At 37.8% G+C, this 18,201-nt stretch overlaps 1 protein-coding gene across 6 annotated transcripts in view; it reads right to left on the bottom strand.

Moving 5' to 3' along the window:
- Window positions 1-18,201, bottom strand: part of KDM4C (lysine demethylase 4C) — a 411,129-nt gene that overhangs the window by 299,591 nt on the left and 93,337 nt on the right. For all 6 annotated transcript variants that reach the window (XM_070375870.1, XM_070375869.1, XM_070375868.1 and 3 more), the window contains one exon: window positions 3,002-3,105. In XM_070375870.1, the coding sequence (XP_070231971.1) occupies window positions 3,002-3,105 (104 nt within the window). The remainder of the gene's footprint in view (window positions 1-3,001; window positions 3,106-18,201) is intronic.

The following is an 18,201-nucleotide window of genomic DNA, read 5'->3' as shown; positions in this document are numbered from 1 at the left end:
TCCCAGCAGGTGTTCTATTCCAACGAGCAGCAATTCAGCTGCCACCTGGCAGGCAGAGAATAGCTTATCAGGGTTCAACATGGTTCCAGTTCCATCATTTCAAGCCAAGTGAGAATACAGCCTGATTCTCTCCTTTTCTAGTCTCACTGAATCTCATTAATTATAATTGTGCTTGGAAATAAGGCATTTCCTTGTACCATGTGATAAAATAAAACTTACTTTGCTCAACTGTCACTAGCCGTATAAAGGAGAGTTGGGGGGAAGAGAGTAAGACTGCTGTCAGTGGGATAAGGAAACTAGCTTCATGGCTCCACTGAATCCCATCTAGAGTTCTTCCCTACTCTACCTGGAAAACTCCTTTCTTGCCATGCTGAAAAGTACCTATTCCCATTAAATGGGACCCTAAATATGCCTCTATATAGTTTCTAGAAACAGGTCAGTCCCAATTAGCTAAAATATAAAGCTTATTTACTGCCTCTATGAAATAAACTGATTTTTTTAAAAAAGAAGGATATACAGACAGAAAAGAACAAGTTCTTTTTAAGACTAACCAAGCATCATAATTCCATACAGCGAAAAACAGTGGAAAGGGTAGCGCACATAATCGAAAAGCAGACATTAGCTATTTGGCAAACATACTTTTTCATACATACATATATATATACACATATAAGAATATGCTCAAATACACTGAAAGAAAAAGAAAAAAATATTAGTCCAACTGGAAAATGATTGCCTAAAGAGTAAAGGTTGAACTGTGGAGGAAGAGTGCTTTATTATATTACCTATACTATGCAAAGCGCTTCATATAGATAATCTCTTTTCATCCTCATAATAGCCCTATTAAATGGTACTCTTATTATCTCCATTTTCCAGTTGAAGAGATTGAAGCTCACAAAAATGATGTAATTTACCCAAGTGGCAGAATCAGAAATGAACTTGGGGAAGAATCAATGTCATTCCAAAGTCTGCTACTCTGTCCAAGGTTACATTATGATCATTGGAGAATAAGCTCCTCAAGAAGCACACTGTCATCATACATCCTTCATCAAGGTAGAAGGGGAAATGGCAATATTTCATATGAAAAACTGAAGCCACCAATAACCCCTCTAAATGGCTGGTGTCTCACCATCTGTGGACAAGCACTCACCATTCTACTTCCCACAGAAGCCACAAAATGTCCCATTCTCAAAAGACTGGATAAGAACGTGGTGCATTTGGTGAGCTACCAAATAGTACCTGGACAGCCTCAGCCCAGAAAAGGGTGCAAGGCACCTCTCCTCCCCAAATATTAGAAAGAAGCTAGAAGCTACTACAGCTTCCATCCTGGGGGAATAAGCCAATCCTGCAGCCCTGCTATTTCACATACCCCCCTCCAAAGAACAACAATTCCCATCACCAGCGCTAAGTTGTCAGAGCTTTCCCTGTCTTGGAGGACTCTATTCTGCTCCTTCTCTGCCTTCTAACATTCCAACTTAAATAAAAGTGCTTACTCAGGCTTATGACAACCACCTGAGAGAAAGTGCACTGATGACACAGGTGTTTAGAGGCGTCTGCAAGTAAGACAATGCCTGCAGAAGGAGTGGCCCCATGGGGCGCGGGGCACAGCCTGTGACTTCTGTACCTGCAGCACTGCTGCAGCCCACCCACACCCGTGGACCATACCCATAGTGCACATCTCGAAGGCACACTTTCTGTCGTGGGGAGAAGTATGTAACTAAACAAGTGGTGAGAGCATTCTCATCATGGACATGAGACAAGTGTGTCTCATGCGTGACTGCCACACAGACTGTTGATGAGTGAGCAGGACCACCCCAAGGTGGAGAATGTTTCCCAGTCCTTGCAAAAACTCTCCTTCCAACAAAGCCTGGACTGGGGGTGAGGGGTGGGGGAAATAGGTGGAAGACCAGATTTTAAGGGCCTGAAATGAAGGAAAGATTTAGTCACAAGTGAAAAGCTTTTAAAGTGGAAAACAGCAAGGATTATGGGAAGACAGTCAAATAAAAAATGATAAAGAGAGTAGAGATATGTTTTATTGTTTCTGCAAGTAACTAAAGACTTAATCCTCCTCCAACTGAGAGACAGCTTTTATTTATCTGGTTGAAAGTTTTTTTTTTTATTTCAGATTCTTCACATAAAAACACTGATGCTCTGTAATGATTCTGACCCAATAACAATCCATGGACACAAAGATTAAGAGTGATCTAGCATGTACAGAGTCTTACAGAACTTAATCTTCAGAAATATTCCAAAGAAGCAATATCTGATTATTAAATCATCAGGCAATTCTATCCATAATGAAATCTCAATTGTATTATGTCTGAATGTGTTTAGAAATAACATACTGACACCATACTCACTAATGCTAACCAACCAAACCATGAATAAAAACTGTTCTGATTTCTTAAAAAAAAAAAAAAAAAAAAGACAGCGTTAACATAAATTCTGTTGCTCACATAAAAGACGTCAGTGAAAGAGAACTATGTATTATACTGTCAAATGTGCTACATTTTACTTTCAATATTGTTAAAGTGAACTAGAAGTGCATGAAATCTCAAGTAAATATAACCTGAAATTAATTTCAAAAAAATGTAATTTCAGAATTTGAAAAAGGATACATGCATATGTAAAAAAAAAAAAAAAAAACACGTCAAGAGCTTTTCTTCACATTTTTCATTAGTACTTTTTTAATTAGTACTTTTCTAATTTCTAATCAGTACTTCCATTAGTACTTTTCTAATATAGTTAATTATTTTAACTATAATTTTAACAAAAGTGGAATTAAAGCCAATTGGGTCTTTAAAAAACAACAAAAAAAGTAATTTCAAATCAGTACTTAGGTAAATAATTGTTACCTAAGTAAAACATGAATCTGAATTTTTCTCCTCATACCCTAAAAATCCTACTGGAAGTCAAAGATATATTAGTTTCTGTTGAATTTGTCTTAAACACAAATTTTACACATATGAAATGATTCTGTTAAAGAGTAACACTAATATACCTTGTCAAAGGGAATGCCGTATTTCTTTAATACTGAGGGAGATATCAGTGTCATCTTGTGGCGAAGAAATGCATCACACCCTTGAGAACTGCTTGGGAAAAAACCTAAATGGAAACAGTAAATACAAGCAGTAATGCATTAATTAAGATATAATTTCAAATCAATTTTTAAGTTTATGTTCTAGTATTCTTACATCACGACGGCTTTACACAACTACAGATCAAGTCCATCATCAAAAATCACGGTGCTAAAAACTAGAGTCAGAATTCTTAAAAATTAAAGCATACATATTTTTATCACCAAAGGCTGATCTTTTTTACAAAAAGATCTGCTAAGAGTTGTCTGCATAATACAAAATGACTAAACCTTAAAAACTCCAATACTTTGGCCACCTCATGCGAAGAGTTGACTCATTGGAAAAGACCCTGATGCTGGGAGGGATTGAGGGCAGGAGGAGAAGGGGAAGACTGAGGATGAGATGGCTGGATGGCATCACGGACTCAATGGACATGAGTTTGAGTGAACTCCGGGAGTTGGAGATGGACAGGGAGGCCTTAAACCTTAAAAATTTGCAACAAATTTAAACTCAGTCTACCTATCATCTGATAAGTGGATAAAATATTAAGGGAGGTTAGAAGAGGAAAATCTGAAGTTTTAACAAAGGAATCTCTTAGACTCCTAAAAGCAACCATTCTAGAAGCACTTGTCCCAATGCCCAGAATATAGTAGACATGCAGCAGTTTCCTATCTGTTTCTTTCTGATCAATTTTATATAGTTTCAGTTCAGTTCAGTCACTCAGTCGTGTCCAACTCTTTGCAACCCCATGGACTGCAGCATACCAGGCTTCCCTGTCCATCACCAACTCATGGAGTTTACTCAAACTCATGTCCATTGAGTCAGTGATGCCATCCAACCATCTCATCCTCTGTCATCCCCTTCTCCTCCCACCTTCAATCTTTCCCAGGATCAGGGTCTTTTCAAGAGTCAGTTCTTTGCATCAGGTGGCCAAATATTGGAGTTTCAGTATCAGTCCTTCCAATGAATATTCAAGACTTTAACTGCTACTGATTTCTGGAACTAACTCCCAGCCAGGACCACTCAAGAGCATGGAAACCTGTCTGTCTCACCAGCCTATATGGGAACAGTGTCTTGAAGAGGCCTTTAGGTGAAGAAGCTAAACACATAGCAACTCGCTCATTCAACAGTACATGATGTGCTGAAACCCAGCTGTTTCTCTCCATCTCTGCCTTCAACACTGCAGTCTGTCTGAGAAAAACTCTCATTAACTCAGTTATATGAGCTAGAGAAAACACACGTACTTGATGTCCTAGTCTTCACCTTCTGAACTGAGATGGAGACACCACCACACCGAGAGCAGGAAAGCAAGATGAAAAAGACAAGAGAAATGTGGATGGGACAGAGGAGAACCACAGAGACAAGACTTGAACAGAGAACTCACCAGGAAAGCATATGCTATGTATCTGGGTAAAGCAGAAAAAAGCACAGAGTTCTTTAACTCCATGGCCAAAATGAAGATAGGCCATTGGAGAAATGTTACTTATCTCACTCTGTGGCTCACTACATATAAATAGCTCAATCTGATGAAAGAATAATCAACATACATATAAATAGCTCAATCTGATGAAAGAATTATCAACACTCATTACCTAACTGCAAATAACTTTAACCTCAAAGAATAGAGGGTTTTACAATAATAGTTTTAAAGCAAATAAGCCTTTACTGATGCCACCATGGAGCATGTGAGGCCATAGATCATCAGAAGGAAAAAAATCAGACATCTAAAAAAAAGCTATTAGGGTATAAAGAACTACTTGCAAAGAATACCACATCATCTGCTTAAGCACCTATACCTGGATTGTTAAAAAGAAAAAAAGAAATATTTTCAAACCACTAGACCATTCAGGTATGACGTAAACCAAATCCCTTACAAATATACAGTGGAAGTGAAAAATAGATTTAAGGGACTAGATCTGAAAGACAAAGTGCCTGATGAACTATGGACGGAGGTTCGTGACATTGTACAGGAGACCAGGATCAAGACCATCCCCAAGAAAAAGACATGCAAAAAAGCAAAATGGCTGTCTGAGGAGGCCTTACAAATAGCTGTGAAAAGAAGAGAAGCAAAAAGCAAAGGAGAAAGGAAAGATATAAGCATCTGAATGCAGAGTTCCAAAGAATAGCAAGGAGAGATAAGAAAGTTTTCCTCAGTGATCAGTGCAAAGAAATAGAGGAAAATAATAGAACGGGAAAGACTAGAGATCTCTTCAAGAAAATCAGAGAAACCAAGGGAACATTTCATGCAAAGATGGGCACAATAAAGGAAAGAAATGGTATGCACCTAACAGAAGGAGAAGATATTAAGAAGAGGTGGCAAGAATACACAGAAAACTATATAAAAAGATCTTCATGACCCAGATAATCACGATGGTATGGTCACTCACCTAGAGCCAGACATCCTGGAATGCAAAGTCAATTGGGCCTTAAGAAGCATCACTATGAACAAAGCTAGTGGAGGTGATAGAATTTCAGTTGAGCCATTTCAAATCCTAAAAGATAATGCTGTGAAAGTACTGCTCTCAGTATGTCAGCAAACTTGGAAAACTCAGCCGTGGCAACAGGACTGGAAAAGGTCAGTTTTCACTCCAATCCCAAAGAAAGGCAACGCCAAAGAATGGGCAAACTACCGCACAATTGCTCTCATCTCACACGCTAGTAAAGTAATGCTCAAAATTCTCCAAGCCAAGTTTCAACAATACGTGAATGATGAACTTCCAGATGTTCAAGCTGGATTTAGAAAAGGCTTAAATCCAGAGATCAAATTGCCAACATCTGCTGGATCATCGAAAAACGAAGAGAGTTCCAGAAAAACACCTATTTCTGCTTTATTGACTATGCCAAAGCCTTTTACTGTGTGGATGACAATAAACTGTGGAAAATTCCGAAAGAGATTTGAATACCAGACTACCTGAACTGCGTCCTGAGAAATCTGTACGCAGGTCAGGAAGCAACAGTTAGAACTGGACATGGAACAACAGACTGGTTCCAAATTGGAAAAAGAGTACATCGAGGCTGTATATTGTCACCCTGCTTATTTAATTTATATGCAGAGTATATCACGAGAAATGCCAGGCTGGATGAAGTACAAGCTGGAATAAAGATTACTGGGAGAAATATCAATAACCTCAGACATGCAGATGACACCACGCTTACGGCAGAAAGTGAAGAAGAACTAAAGCGCCTCTTGATGAAAGTGAAAGAGGAGAGTGAAAAAGTTGGCTTAAAGCCCAATATTCAGAAAACTAAGATCATGGCATCTGGTCCCATCACTTGATGGCAAATAGACGGGGAAACAGTGGAAAAGTGGCAGACTTTATTTTTGGGGGGCTCCAAAATCACTGCAGATGGTGACTGCAGCCATGAAATTAAAAGATGCTTGCTCCTGGGAAGAAAAGTTATAACCAAACTAGACAGCATATTAAAAAGCAGACGCACTACTTTGCCAACAAAGGTCCGTCTAATCACAGCTATGGTTTTTCCAGTAGTCATGTATGGATGTGACAGTTGGACTATAAAGAAAGCTGAGCGCCAAAGAATTGACGCTTTTGAATTGTGGTGTTGGAGAAGACTCTTCAGAGTCCCTTGGACTGCAGGAGATCCAATCAGTCCATCCTAAAGGAGAACAGTCCTGAGTATTCACTGGAAGGACTGACGATGAAGCTGAAACTCCAATACTTTGGCCACATGTTGCGAAGAGCTGACTCATTTGAAAAGACCCTGATGCTGGGAAATATTGATGGCAGGAGAAGGGGACGACAGAGGATGAGATGGTTGGATGGCATCACTGACTCAATGGACATGAGTTTGGGTAAACTCCGGGAGTTGGTGATGGACAGGGAAGCCTGGTGTGCTGCAGTCCATGGGGCTGCAGAGTCAGGCACGACTAAGCGACTGAAAGGAACTGCACTGAACTGCAAACATACATCCAACAGAAACATCAGAAATACCATCATTCTCTACAATACTAGTGAGAATAAAAGGAATAATCATACCCTATCTGGTCATCTGATACAGCCCTCTGTCTAAGGTTAATATTCATAATACATAAATAGAAATAAACAACCTGTGAAAAAAATGCAGACTCCAGTGAACAGTGAGAAAGAACCACATAATGTAATTAAAATGACGCATCTACATAATAAGCTGTCCTGAATCTACACCACTCAGTAAAGCACAGCAGAGAGATCCCCAAACACACACACACAACCCATGGAAAAGTTTTAACAATAAAATTTAAATGGATCTATCAAACTTTTCAAATCTGTACCTCTGCTCAGCACTGCACGAATTAAACTTTAAATTAAAATTAATGAAGAAAGAGGAGTCTATTTAATTTCCTTTTGATATGGATTTGTAATCAGGACTTGAACAATGTGGTAACTGGTCATAAGTTAATTTAAATTGGAAAACCACTGAAGGAAGGCAATTTGCAATAATTAAGAACTTCATACCGGTTCAGAATTTATATTTTCAATAGGCTACCAGAATTATATTTTACATTGCCCTGGAAAACACCTGATAAACCACAAGTTATGACACAAAGTACCCATCTCAAAATGAATTTTACCTCAAATCACCTGCAGGAGTACATGGTTCACACTCACGCCTCACTCCACCATTTATGAAAAATATTTTATTCAATATTTAAGCCAGCCAACATAACCAGAATACTATTTGAGGCAAAATGGTAATTTTTTAAAAACTCAGAACTATTTCAGCCCATGGCTATGTACATAGTAAGCGAAGAAAATAAATTTGGAAACAATCACATGTATGAAATGTACCAAAATAGATCTGATAGAAAAGATAATATTTAACTAAAAATTCAACTGAAGACTATCAGTTTTCTGAAAGTCAGTAAATAAACAGAAAACAAGGTATGTGTTCAAAATTTTGGAAGTAAGTTCTTTAATACATGCCTTTCAGAATCTTTTTATTTTCTATTCTTATGTTTACTTTCTTGATCTGCTTTTTCCCTAAGTTTTCAATAATATATTTGGAAGAATTCTTCTCTAAAAGTTACCATATTTGAATGTTACTACTGCAGCATTCCATTATATTTTCCAACTTACCAGTCACACAATGGGAGAGGTCCAGTCTTTCACAGTCTTGAAGACCAAGAAGTTCCAATAAAGAAACACAGCTACACTGACCCCTCAAGTACCTAGTAGTGGAAATAGCAGCTAGCATCTCACTAGCACACCTCACATACCCCGTGGCCATTAGGTAATATGACAGGTGTAGAACACACAGAATAAAACTGGCACATCTTTCTGCAGCATTTACTTTTGTCACGTTAAATCATTTAGTTTATGTTTGCATACAAACAAACATAATTAGGGAGCAAGATGCAAAATCTGCATGCGTATTGTGGAGAGCTAGTGTTTCACTCCCCTGTCTTGTAAGGATATTTTGGTGGAAGCACTTGAGAGACAGCACACTGTGAGGTACAAACTATGCTATGGGAGTTTGATAAATCTTAATCTCCTTTTACAGGCACTTAACACAAGATTACCTGAGGACCAACTTTCCTCTCTCCTTCATTGCTCACAATAAACACATACTTTAACATTGCTATTAATAGAAAAGCTAAGTTTTAGATCAAAAACCCAATTGTTTGAATTATTTGAAGTCACTCTTATCTTGTCCACATAGTTAACAGAACAAGAGACTAATAAAGAAACCCTACAGACACACTGATTTCTAATACTAGTCCAACAATTCATATAGCCATAACTATTTCCACAATCTCTCAGCTCAATTTCCCCGTCCATATAATCAGGATGCTATTATTGTCTTCATCAATGGGTTCTTTTCTTTCCCCAATATCAAGATATAATTGACAAATAACACTGCATAAGTTTAAAATACACAGGGTAATGGTTGGCTATATGTACATATTGTGAAATGATTACCACAATAAGTTTAGTGCACATTCATCACCTAAAAATAGTTATTTTTGTGTGATGAGAAGTTTTAAGATCCACTCTCTTAGAAACTTTCAATACAGTATTGTTCACTGTAGTTACCATATAATACAGTACATCCCGAAACCTACTCATACTGAAGTATATACTTTGGGACAATCTTCACCCATTTCCACCACCCCCTTCCTCTGGCAGTCACCAAACTGTTGTTTCTACCTGTAGGTTTGGTTTTTATAATTCTCACATGTAAATAAGATCATTCAGCATTTGTCTGTTTCTGACTTTTTTAACTTAGCATAATGGACTCAAGATTCTTCCATGTTGCAGGAAAAGACAGGATTTCCTTCTTTCTTATGCCTGAATAATAGTCTACTGTATACATACAACACTTTGCTTTATTCTTTCACCTGTCAATGGACACGCAGGTGGTTTCCATATCTTGGCTACTGTAAATAATACTGCAATGAACATTTGACGTAATAGATGTATCTTTATATTTATTTCATTTCCCTCAAATATATACTAGAAGTAGAACTGATAGTATGTTAGTTCTATTTTCAATTTTTTGAGGAACATTCATACTGTTTTCCATAGCAGCTATCCTCGCTGGGTGGATCCTTATGGGAAGCCAGTGATATAAAGCACAAAAATCTTAGCATTATAAGAAAATAGAAACAACCGAATGCCCATCAACTGGTAAATGGAAGTGCAAAATGTAGTATATCTTTACAATGAAATATTACTTAGCTATAAAAAAGAGTGAGGTACAGATATAACATAGAAAACATGCTACATAAAAGATGTCAGGCACAAAAATTACATTTAAATGATTTCATGCATATGAGACATCCAGAATATGTAAATACCTAGACAGAAGGCAGACTATTAATTTCCAGGGGCTAGGGATAGGTGAAGGGAAATACAGTATGACTAAATAAAAAATACAAGGTTTCCTTATAGGGTGATGAAAATCTATTGGAACTAGACAGAGGTGATGGTTACATCATACAAATATATTAAACCTAACCGTATTGTACACTTCAAAATGGTTAATGGTTTATTTTATGTTTTGTGAATATTGTTTCTGCTGTTTAGTCGCTAAGTCGTGTCTGACTCTTGGTGACCCAATGGAATGTAACCTGCCAGGCTCCTCTGTCCATGGGATTTCCCAGGTGCTATACACATCCAAGGACGTCCTGTACAACATAAAAGTGATCAGATGCGAGAAGCACAATTCTAAGATAGAAGTCTACACATGCCCAATTCCACATTAATAACATTCTAGAGACAGAAATCTGGTTAGTGGTTGCTGGTAGGGAGAATTAATTAGAAAAGGCCACAAGAGAATTTCTGGGGCCTACTGATAATGTTCTGTATCTTGAGAGTAGTAGTAATTACACCACTGTATATATTTGTCAAAACTCACTAAACTTTATGTTTTAACAGGTGGCTTTTACTATAAGTGCATTTTACCTCTATCTGACCTAAAGTATCATTAGATGTTTTTAAATTGTTTTAGAAATAGAGCAGATGTACTCTAAATCCCAATCTCACATGACAAACACATGCTGCTACTATTAAATCAACAAAGTTTTAGCCATGGTAAAAATTTAAAAATCAAAGCTTAAAAAAATCAAATTTTCTATAATATACAAACACTAGTCTGAAGAAATTGACATTAGTTATTAATCACTTAGGAAAGAAAGGAATAAGAAAGGGAAGGAGAGGGGAAAGATGAGAAACCAGACCTATAGAGTCTATGTTCACACTAGCAATAGATTTGATTAAGACAACTTAACTGAAATTTACCCGAGTATGCTTTGACAGAGTTTTATACAAGCATATCTCAGAGATGTTGCAGATTCTCTTCTAGATGACTGCAATAAAGCAAGTATTACAGTAAAGCAAGTCACAAGAATTTTTGGTTTCCTACTGCATTTACAATTATGTTTATACTATACTATAATCTCTTAAATGTGCAATAGAATTATGCCCCCAAAAAGTACATACCTTAGTTTTAAAATACTTTATTGCTAGAAATGCTAACCATCATCTAACCCCTCTATGAGTAGTAATTGTTTGCAATTCACAGATCATAAAACAAACATAATAGTGAAAAAGTTTGAGATGTGAGAATTACCAAAATGTGACAGAGAGATGATAAGTGAGCAATACTATTGGGAAAATGGTACCAACAGACTTACTCAACATAGGGCTGCCACAAACAATCAATCTGCAAGAAAAAAAATGCATTTTCTGCAACTCACAATAAAGTTAAGTACAACAAAATGATGTAGGCTTGTAAAGGCTTTTGCAATATTCATATGACTGATATGATGCTTTAAAAGTACAGTAGCCATATAAACTGATGGTAAGGAAAAGGACAAAGGAAAAGGATATACAAGTATGTTTCTGTAGGAAATGCTTTTAGATAGGTGTATTTGATTCCTTGGAAGAAAAGCAACGACAAACCTAGACAGCATATTAAAAAGCAGACACATTACTTTGCCTATAAAGGTCCATATAGTCAAAGCTATGGTTTTTCCAGTAGTCATGTATGGATATGACAGCTGGACAATAAAAAAGGCGGAGCAACAAAGAATTGATGTTTTTGAACTGTGGTGTTGGAGAAGACCCTTGAGAGTCCCTTGGACTGCAAGGAGATCCAACCAGTCCATCCTGGTGGAAATCAGTCCTGAATATTCACTGGAAGGACTGATGTTGAAGCTCAAACTCCAATACTTTGGCTACATGATGTGAAGAGCTGACTCATTGGAAAAGACCCTGTTGCTGGTAAACATTGAAGGCAGGAGGAAAATGGGACAACAGAGGATGAGATGGTTGGATGGCATCACTGACTCAATGGACATGAGTTTGAGCAGACTCCAGGAGATGGTAAAGGACAGGGAAGCCTGGCGTGCTACTTTCCATGGGGTTGCAAAGAGTCTGACATGACAGCAAATGAACAATGAACAGCGTTTTGATTCACATGTGAAATTTCTTAACATGCTTATTAGTGAAAAGAACCAATGAACTATATTATGTGGGGTGATACTTGATCATTTTTACCCACATTCTTAGTTAAGAGGTCAACATTAGAGGTTTAGGCTATATTTGACCTCTCTGTTCTTCCTACCCCTTTTTGACCAATTAATGGTTGGGTAGAAAGTTATCACATTGCAGGTTTCACTCTGCTCCACATGTCCAATAATCCATCAACACCTCTACTGTAGAGACAAAGCCCCATGGAGCTCTCCAGGAGGAGAGCCAGGAGAAATTCATACTGACTGTATAGAGAAGGATGATGGTTCTCCTGAATAATTGCCCTATTTTTATCTCCTGAACATAGCGCAGCAAATAACAGGAAAGTTTTTCTATTTCAAACTGGCTTGCAGAACACTTAAGAGTTAAAACTTTCACCTAATTTAACAGGCATATAGACCATTACACATAGTTTTTTTACTGCATTCTTGAGACCACTTTGTTTCAGCTCCAGCTTTTTCCCACCTTGACAGGATATATGGATCACACATGCACAGGTCACCAGGACTCCTCAGGCCAAGGACTTTGGCACAAGTCAGTCAGTCAAGCTAACCAGGTTTTCTGGCTCAACTTCCACCCCACAGAATCAAAGAATTTTTAATTCTCCTCCATAGTAATTTTTCCCTGCTAGCTGGCATTCCTTTCCTGAATTCTTCCTCCCATTCCCTACCTGTCATTTCTCAGAATTGTCTTTCACCCCACATTCTAATTATTGTAGCATGTGTGTGTTATGTATTATGGTTCAATGTTTAAAATCCCACTAGGAACATGGCTGGGTATACAGTATTTAAAATTCAACACAGACTGTGACTGTTATTCAATCACTAAGTCATACCCAACTCTACAACCCATGGACTACAGCATGCCAGACTCCTCTGTCCTCCACTATCTCCCAGAGATTGCTCAAATTCATGTCCAACGAACTGTGATATTTGACATCAAAAAGGTCCCCTGGAGAAGAGCATGGCAACCCATTCCAGTATTCCTGCCTGGAGAATCCCCATGGACAGAGGAGCCTGATGGCTATGGTCCATGGGGTTGCAAAGAGTCAGACATGACTGAGTGACTCACACACACACACACACACACACACACGCACACACATGAGGAAATTAAATTCAGGGATTGCTTCACCATTTCTAATATAACAAGTGATAGTACAATGAAAATAAACATACCATGACACATCACACATTGATCCCCATGCATAAAGCATGAGTTAGGAATGAAGGCAGAGGATGTATCACTGAACTTCATTTTTTATGTCTTAGGGAGTCACTTAAAATTGATTGTTCATAATCAAGGGTATTTAATTTATTAGCCTTTCAAAACCAAGCATTTTAATGTAATGTTTTCAGCCATTATGTAAATGAATGTTTAAAGGAATTACGTATTTATCATTTTGAGAGCTGATAAAAGTTCATTTTCCTAATTTCAAGTCAGAGGTATGAGAAAGGGTCAATTTGGAACATTTATAGAATTTAAATGACTTGTTATTTATTGCTACTCTTTCAGTCTTTAAACAGCAGTGGTTCATAATCCCTTTTGGACCAAACCATCTTGATGGATCTGATGATGGGTTAGCTTCCCAGAAATCCACATATATGACCAATTTTAAATATAATTTCAGAGAGTCCACAGCTGCCTGCATCCAGCCCACAGACCCTTTGTCCACCTCCTTGAACAGAATGTACTTAGTTGCTCAATCGTGTCCAACTCTTTGTGACTTCATGGACTGTAGTTTGCCAGGCTTCCCTGTCCATGCAGATTGTTCAGGCAAGTATACTTGAGTGAGTTGCCATGCCCTCCTCCTAGAACAGGGATCCCTGCTAATCAGGCTAAGACTGTTTCACAGGCTTAAACTCAAGATGATTAGTCATTTAAACATGCACACACACAAAAATTGACTGCTTAAAGAAACTTGAACTAAATTATCCCTCATAACAATGATTCATCCATTCCTTTTTATTGTCACTTTAATAGGTAAAAACAAAAACACTTGCTACAAGTAAATATAAGACTACAGAAGAACCAGTATATAAACTCTACCATCCTGTCACTTAAACAAAAGTCCTGCTAATAATTCATACTTACAAAATCTGCTGCACAAAGTCCTAACTCACATATTCTTTTTCCAGTAACCAAAATTTTGACCAAAGTGAGTCCTCTTTAATTTTTAAAAAACTATTAGCACTTTATTCACAATGAGAGACCAATGAAAAAGTCATTCTCTCTCTCTCTCTCTCTCTCACACACACACACACACACACACACACACACACACACCAGCTGCTCCCAATTTACTTTAATCCATATTTTGCTTAACTTAATAGAACCACTAAGATATTGTCTAATTTCTAAAATAGATGAGATTTAGACATTCTTAAAACTGAAAATCTTCACCACTGTCATTCAAGATGTTATATATCTCTAATATCCTTTTTACTTCCCATTCAATTGTATCAGGTCAAAAATCAGAAAGAATGCAATTTCATTATAGGCAAACATAACAAGTATAAAAATTGCAACAATTCACTCGAGATTTTTTATTACATTTATATCTACATGATATTAGAAAAAAACTGTATAAATGAGAAAGCAACTGAAGGGCAAAATCGAACTCCTGGCTTTATTAGATGCAGACCTAACGTTTTTCAGATAAAATATTTGCAGGTGCCACCGTCAATCAAGATTTCAATAGAAACCAAAGATGAAAGCATTCATGCATAAAAGGCAACTGTGATAATTATGATGTGCAGACAAGATAATGGAAAATATACGAGGCTGCTTTTCATATTATGTATCAAGTGCTGCCTTGACCTAGACATCCTATAAGGCTCCCTCACATTTACTGCATTATTTTATCATTTTAATTGTTTAGCAGAATTCAATTAATTTGTCTGACATCTGCTCAGGAGATAGAAATCCTCCACTGTCTTATAGGGTCTTTCCCCTGAATCATTTCTCAAAATAATGCTGCAAAAATTTTCAATAAACACGCAATTGAGTCTAAAGTTCCTTTTCAACCTTCAAGTTTATTAATCTCTTACTGATTAAGCTAATGGCATCCATTTTTCTGGAATGTCATTTTCAGGCAGTTTATATCAAAGTGTATACAGACAGTTTACAGCAAAAAATTTAACATGTGATTCCATACCGCAAAGTTTACATTGCTCCATTTGAAAACTTCTGGGGCAGTGAGGTGAACAGAAAATGGTAGAATAATTATCACAGAGAACAGAAGAGTCCACAGCATATAGATTTAGCACAAAGTTCACTGCCTGTGTATTTAAGGATTATGGTAATCATATTCTAAGCTGTGCTATAATCTATTATCCAGAACCAGGATCCATCCACTTAATATTCATGAAAATAGTTCATAACGAAGTTCAAGATTACAATTACATTGCTATTATTACTGTAATGTATTACATTATAAAAACACTAAGGCTTTATAGTTATTAGCCTGCCAAAATTATAATAATGCTTTTAACAAACATGATACCCTAACTATTCTTTCTAATACTCTTCCATAATTTGGAGGAAAGCAACTTTTAAATGTCATTAACAATATCTGTTCAGAGCTGTCAAGTCAGTGTCCCTATTTTATTATTAAATGAAAGCATACATAATGCAGGGACAAAACTCCTTTTCTACAAGATTGGCACGCCTGATTGAAAGAACAGTGCTCCCTGAGGATTCAATTGAGAATAAAGGCAGAATGTCTTATCTTTAGTTGTCACTCAACAGAACTCCACTTTCCTCTGGAAATAAGTCACTAGTAGTCTACATCATCCTGAGTTAGGGTGGTTAGCAAACCAGAAGGGGGTGGCAGGGGGTGAATATGATTCTCCCGCCTTGTGAGAGAAGTAAGAGCAAGGCTGCCTGGCATATCTTTAAAGGAAGGAATAAAAGTAAATGGCACTCTCAGTAGATACAAGTGGGCACAGAGTGAAAGTAACTGATAGAATTTCCAAAAGAATGGCTCAATCTGGCCCTTAAAGATGGACAAGCTCAGTTCAGTTGCTCAGTCATTTCCAACTCTTTGCAACTCCATGGACTGCAGCATGGCAGGGTTCCCTGTCCATCACCAACTCTTGGAGCTTACTCAAACTCATGTCCATTGAGTCAGTGACGCCATCCAACCATCTCATCCTCTGTCGTTCCCTAGTCCTCCTCCCTTCAATCTTTCCCAGCATCAGGGTCTTTTCAAATGAGTCAGCTCTTCACATCAGGTGGCTAAAGTACTGGAGTTCCAGCTTCAGCATCAGTCCTTACAATGAATATTCAGGAATGATTTCCTTTAGGATGGACTGGTTGGATCTCCTTACAGTCCAAGGGACTCTCAAGGGTCTTCTCCAACACTACAGTTCAAAACCATCAATTCTTCGGTGTTCAGCTTTCTTTATAGTCCAACTCTCACATCCATACATAACTACGGGAAAAACTATAGCTTGACTAGATGGACCTTTGCTGGCAAAGTAATCGCTCTGCTTTTAAATATGTTGTCTAGGTTGGTCATAGCTTTTCTTCCAAGGAGCAAGCTTCTTCTAATTTCATGGCTGAAGTCACTATCTGCAGTGATTTTGGAGCCCCCAGAAATAAAGTCTGTCACTGTTTCCATTGTTTCCCCGTCTATTGCCATGAGGTGATGGGACCAGATGCCATGATCTTAGTTTTTTGAATGGTGAATTTTAAGCCCAGCTTTTTCACTCTCCTTTCTCATTTTCATCTAGAGGCTCTTTAGTTCTTCTTCACTTTCTGCCATAAGGGTGGTATCATCTGCATATCTGAGGTTATTGATACTTTTCCCAGAAATCTTGATTCCAGCTTGTGCTTCATCCAGCCGATTATTTCGTATGATATATTCTGCATGTAAGCTAAAGAGGTAAGGTGACATATACAGCCTTGACGTACTCCTTTCCCAATTAGGAACCAGTCTGTTGTTCCATGTCCAGTTCTAACTGTTGCTTCTTGACCTGCATACAGATTTCTCAGGAGGCAGGTCAGGTGGTCTGGTATTCCCATTTCTTTCAGAATTTTCCACAGTTTGTTGTGATCCACACAGTCAAAGGATTTGGTATAGTCAATAAAGCAGATGTTTTTCTGGAACTCTCTTGCTTTTTCAATTATCCAGCAGATGGTGGCAATGTGATCTCTGGTTCCTCTGCCTTTTCTAAATCCAGTTTGAACATCTGGAAGTTCACAGTTCACGTACTATTGAAGCCTGGCTTGGAGAATTTTGAGCATTACTTTGCTAGCATGGGTGATGAATTCAATTGTGCAGTAGTTTGGGCATTCTTTGGCATTGCCTTTCTTTGGGATTGGAATGAAAATTGACCTTTTCCAGTCCTGTGGCCACTGCTGAATTTTCCAAATTTCCTGGCATATTGAATGCAACATTTTAACAGCATCATCTTTTAGGATTTGAAATAACTCAACTAGAATTCCATTGCCTCCACTAGCTTTGTTCGTAGTGATGCTTCCTAAGGTCCAACTGACTTCGCATTCCAGGATATCTGGCTCTAGGTGAGTGATCACACCATCATGGTTATCTGGGTCATGAAGATCTTTTTTATATAGTTCTTCTGTGTATTCTTGCCACCTCTTCTTAATATTGTTTGCTTCTGTTAGGTCCGTATCATTTCTGTCCTTTATTGAGCCCATCTTTGCATGAAATGTTCCCTTGGTATCTCTAATTTTCTTGAAGACATCTCTAGTCTTTCCCATTCTATTGTCTTCCTCTATTTCTTTGCACTGATCACTGAGGAGGGCTTTCTTATCTCTCCTTGCTATTCTTAGGAACTCTGCATTCAAATGGGTGTATCTTTCCTTTTCTCCTTTGCCTTTCACTTCTCTTCTTTTCACAGCTATTTGTAAGGCCTCCTCAGACAACCATTTTGCCTTTTTGCATTTCTTTTTCTTGGGGATGGTCTTCCTCACTGCCTCCTGTACAACATCACGAACCTCCATCCATAGTTCTTCAGATACTCTATCAGATCTAATCCCTTGAATTTATTTCTCACTTCCACTGTATAATCATAAGGGATTTCATTTAGGTCATATCTGAATGGTCTAGTGGTTTTCCCTGCTGCTGCTGCTAAGTCACTTTAGTCGTGTCCAACTCTGTGCAACCCCATAGACAGCAGCCC

The sequence above is a fragment of the Bos mutus genome, chromosome 8, assembly GCF_027580195.1.
Source record: "Bos mutus isolate GX-2022 chromosome 8, NWIPB_WYAK_1.1, whole genome shotgun sequence".
Taxonomy (NCBI): domain Eukaryota; kingdom Metazoa; phylum Chordata; class Mammalia; order Artiodactyla; family Bovidae; genus Bos; species Bos mutus.
Note: the sequence above shows the minus strand (reverse complement) of the source record. Positions and strands in the feature narration are given on the sequence as shown.